We start from the raw sequence: 4,749 nt of genomic DNA on the forward strand, positions 1-4,749 counted from the left end.
TTTTAGGTCATAGATCTCCTGAAACTCCTAATGGGATAACATTTGTTAAATTAAAGATTGCTATAAATGTTCCTCTTTTTAATGAAAGCACAAACATCTTTTGCTTAACTGTCACACTTCTAACAAAATCAGATGTTTAAGCTGCCCACAGCAATTACACCTGCTTAAATTGTGTCATTTATTGTAACCGGTATCCTTTATTTGTGGCTAAAAGAGAGCTGCTTTTACGCAAACAACCCACACAATGCTGCTCTAAACAGTATCTGGACAGACAAATACTGTCGGTCACGTGAAAAGACACATTTGGGCCTCTCAGCAACAGTCCCAGCTTTTCTGTCCTTCGGTTAGTAGAGGTGACTCTGATGTCGTCTCTGGTTCAGGAGTGAATCGGAACAAGATGTGTATTTTGATGTACTGGTTGTTGATGCTGTGAATCTAGCTGCAGCTCTCCCCTTGGTAAACTACAAGAAACTGAAGAATTGTTTCTGCTCAATAATCCCATCAAGGTTGCGTAATGTTGCCTCTGTGTCCCATCAGTTTTAGTTTTTTTTTCCCCCCACTGAACTATCCATTAATGTGCTTTGATGCTGAAAACAGGGAGTTTCTGAAACACTGACCGTCGGTGTCTTGTCCTCATTTCGGACGCTGTTAACATTCAACCAGTGATTGTGTTTGTTCTAACAGGGTCATAACATTTCTGTATTAAAAACCTTCAACGTTTTCTGAGGAATTGAACTTGGGGCTCACGTTTTCTGAAACCCACAATAAATAAAATGACTTGAAAGGAATGCTTATATACCACACCAAATAATAATAATGTCACTTTTTGAAATGAATTACTGGAATAAACTTAACACGATAATGTAATTTATTGAGAGGCCTCTGCTTAAACTCACTTAGCACTGCCTGAGAAATCCCACTGGGTCAGGAGGAACCAGTTGAGAACTACGTCTCTGCACCATTCTTGTCCAAAAGTCCGACGAATGGACACTAAATACTTTTCTGAAAATAAATGTGGATTTCACCCTCTTAATCAGCTTAAGTTGCGATTGGTCCAGCGTGTAGAACTGGAGCCGTAGTTCAAGGAATCGCTAAGAACTAAAGTTAAAAACTCCTAATATTGTAGAATCGGACAGAAGAACTCAGATGTAAAAACGTGTATGTAGAGATCCTACTGATGGACGTTTGGCATTCTGTACGTCTCTGTCCCGTTTCCTCTCTTTGGTTCTTCAGAGGTCATGACCACCATCGAGGAGGGCGACGTGGACGACATGACGAAGAGACGGGTGCACGAGGGGAAAGAGAAACCCGGAGCTCTGTGGCACATCTACGCAGCCAAGGACGCCGAGAAGATCCGTGAATTACTCCGCAAGGTCAGCTCCCACTGGTTCCTCAAGACACTCTATTGACTAAATGATCATAAAGTAAATATCAAACACTTATTGTTTTTAAAAAGCTTTTCAACAGTATCTATTTTGCCCCGTGTCACAGGTGGGAGAAGAGCAGGGTCAAGAGAACCCTCCAGACCATGACCCTATTCACGACCAGAGCTGGTACCTGGACCAGGGGCTCCGGCGCCGACTGTACGAGGAGTACGGCGTCCAGGGCTGGGCCATCGTGCAGTTCCTCGGCGACGCCGTGTTTATCCCTGCCGGAGCGCCACACCAGGTCAGACAACATGAGGTCTCAGAGTTTTTTTTTTTTTTTTTGGAACAACAAACAGTTTGAGGCGCATCCCCTTTCGGTAACGTAGCTGCTCTTCCTGCTGTGCTCCTATCAGGTACACAACCTGTACAGCTGTATCAAGGTGGCGGAGGACTTTGTGTCTCCTGAGCACGTGAGGCACTGCTTCAGACTGACGCAGGAGTTCAGACACCTTTCCACGACTCACACAAACCACGAAGACAAGCTACAGGTTGGTTTTACTCGTGTTTCGCGCACGTATTGCGGTGTTGGTCATCCAGCATTTGACATTTCCTCCTTTGACCCGTTTTCTTCAGGTGAAGAACATCATTTATCACGCAGTGAAGGACGCCGTCGGGACACTGAAGGCTCACGAACCTAAACTAGCTCGCCCTTAGTCCTCAATGCCACTCTACTACGTACACACACACACACATACACACACACACAGAACACACCACATATCCACACATAAATGAAAACTGCAGAGTACAAAGTACAGATTGTGTGTGTGTTGTTTGGGGGCAGTGAAGGTCTGACTTTTGGGGGAAAGAACATTTCATTTAAGGGGGCGGGATCAGACAGGGAGGGGGCAAATCAGCGCTTTGATGAAGGAACTCCTTTGTCGCTGTTACACAGTACTCTTAAACTTGTCTAGTTGTTTTTCCGTTTTGTTTTTGTTTTGTTTTTTTCCTTTTTGATTAACATTGTATTTAAGGTCGGTGTGTTCTCTTGTTTTTGTTGTAAATGTAAAATGTTTGAGTAAGGGAGGGCAGAAAAGCTGACGTGCCTTCAGAGCATAGGTTCAGCTACAATATAAGCAAATCACAAAATGTGAGTACTGGGTTAACGTTCTTATTTTGATGACATGCTTGTGTTTTTCATTAGGAGCAAGGTTAACCAGTTTTTGTAGATTTTTTTTTTCTTTCTTTCTTTTTTTTTTTTAAACATTTGATTATTTTTGCCGTCTGTGGCTGCAATGAATTTGAAAGCAGCCGATCAAGGGAAGCTGACCAAAGTTTTGTATTTTCAGTTTTCTTATTTCTCTCATTTAGAGTAAGAAATCTTTTTTTACGCAACAAGCTGATGATTAGCTGAGCTTCGGAGACGGCAATTTTTTCTTTTCTTTTCTTTTCTTTTTTTCTAATCCGTCTTTGTTCAGGAGGTTTGATGAACTATGGACTTCCAGCTATATTGTTCAAGAATCACAGTTGCAGCTGAACAGAACTACTGGCCATTAACATTGTATCAATATATATATTGATCTTAGCAGTTGGATTTTTTTTTTTTTTTTTCACAATAAAATTTACAAAAATAACTTTGTTTTAATGCCTTTTCTGTATGTGGTCTTTTATTGTTTAGTAGCAAGTTGGTGAAAAGCCAGACATACAATCCCCCTTGTCTGTTCTTCTCTTACTGTGTTCTTTATTCAGAGAAACTGACTCTAGATCAGATAAACAGCAGCGGTGGTAAATTGGAGATTAACCAATCATGACAGTGCATTTTGCTAACTATTCAGCCAGGCTGGAAGCAGCTTCTTAGATTCCTGCTGGTTAAATGTTCTGGTCTAATTTTGAATGTCTCACAAATCCCGCCTTTATGCAATGGATCCCTGCTTTTAACACATTGCCACACCAACTAATACTCCTATCTGGTCAGAACAGGAAACTGATGCTACAGTTCACACAGGCTCAACAGATAAAAACGTCTGGTCCAACGAGAGGGACAATGTTCAGATGGCAGGGTTCAAATTTAGCATCAACATGAAAGCAAGGACAACAATGGTCTCCATAGTAACCCAACATCTGCCTTCTTAAAAGCAGGTGTAAACCATAAAAGTGGGGTCTGACCTTATACAAGCGAAGCGTACCTAATAAAGTGGCCTGTCTTAATACGGCTTATGACATTAAATGGCAGCAATTCATAAAACCGACAGCGTGCTGAAAATTTATCTTCACAAACTATTTTGAATGGAGTTATTGTGAAATTGACAAAAACAGTGGCAGAAGTAAAAGTTTAGTGAAAATAATTTATAATCCGTACAAACAAAATAATATTGCCAATTTTACAATTTGGCAAAAACTTATTAGGTAGCAGATTCATTCTTAGAGATTCAGAGAACGGCTGGACACATCTTGCACTTCTTATGAATTGGAAACCTCTTGGTGACAGAAGAGGAAGACCTGCGACAATCTGGCAAAAAGACCTTCCAAGATGAAAAGATGTCGGTTCACGTCATCGGAAATTACCATGAGAAATATAAAGAGGCTTGCCGCCCACTGGACTGTGCAATGTAGGAGGAAATAAGTTGGACTGATCTATAAATAGAAGCTAAGTCTTCCTAAACGGTTACATTCACAAAAAAACATTTAAACTGCAGAAATCCTCAGCAGAATCTAGCTACCTCTCTTTCAAGACTTTAAGCTGTCAACCTGAAAATGAGCCTCCATGATGAATCTGTAACCAAACCAGGGCCAAGCAGAAAATCTCTTTTCCTGGCCTTTTTCCAAGTAAAATAAATCACACTAAAATGTTTCTACTGTAAGCATTAATCTGATAGTTTGAGGCAATTTATTTGATAAATGGTAGAAATTTTTTATATTGCAACTGGGGGAGGGGGCAACACCATATCATTATGGCATCACCATGGCAGCATGAAGTTATAATAGTGTGCTTAGCTGTAAGTGGGAAATCATAATTAATAGAAAAAATTGTAATGAATCTATATGTTTCACTTAACGAATTGAGTTATTGAAATAAATTCACTTTTCAATAATCTAGTAGTTTACTGAATGACTGTAATTTATTTTATAGATAAATTATTTTAAGATTATTTTAAGATTATTGAAAGGCAATATGAGTTATGTGGCTGGTTAGGGTCCCAACACCACTAGGGGGCCCTAAGGAATGATGTAGGCTAATTACATATTAAGCTAAAAAGATAACCGCGGTGGCAGAGGGGTTAAACGCAATTAATGTATGGATGATTCGGGTTCAACCTTTGCCTCTCATAACCCACCTTATTGTCTGACAACTATGAAATAAAGGCCACTGGAGCCAACAAAA

General features: G+C 40.2%; 1 protein-coding gene across 6 annotated transcripts in view; it reads left to right on the forward strand.

Moving 5' to 3' along the window:
* The window catches only part of kdm3b (lysine (K)-specific demethylase 3B), a 36,441-nt gene extending 33,440 nt beyond the window's left edge, over positions 1 to 3,001 (forward strand). For all 6 annotated transcript variants that reach the window (XM_015057040.1, XM_015057043.1, XM_015057041.1 and 3 more), the window contains 4 exons: positions 1,234 to 1,373; positions 1,492 to 1,668; positions 1,781 to 1,915; positions 2,001 to 3,001. In XM_015057040.1, the coding sequence (XP_014912526.1) occupies positions 1,234 to 1,373; positions 1,492 to 1,668; positions 1,781 to 1,915; positions 2,001 to 2,081 (533 nt within the window). In that variant the 3' untranslated portion in view covers positions 2,082 to 3,001. The remainder of the gene's footprint in view (positions 1 to 1,233; positions 1,374 to 1,491; positions 1,669 to 1,780; positions 1,916 to 2,000) is intronic.
* Positions 3,002 to 4,749: the final 1,748 nt, after the last annotated feature.

This window comes from Poecilia latipinna, unplaced genomic scaffold (assembly GCF_001443285.1).
Source record: "Poecilia latipinna isolate Pla-1442-1.1 unplaced genomic scaffold, P_latipinna-1.0 Scaffold1432, whole genome shotgun sequence".
NCBI classification, from domain to species: Eukaryota; Metazoa; Chordata; class Actinopteri; order Cyprinodontiformes; family Poeciliidae; genus Poecilia; species Poecilia latipinna.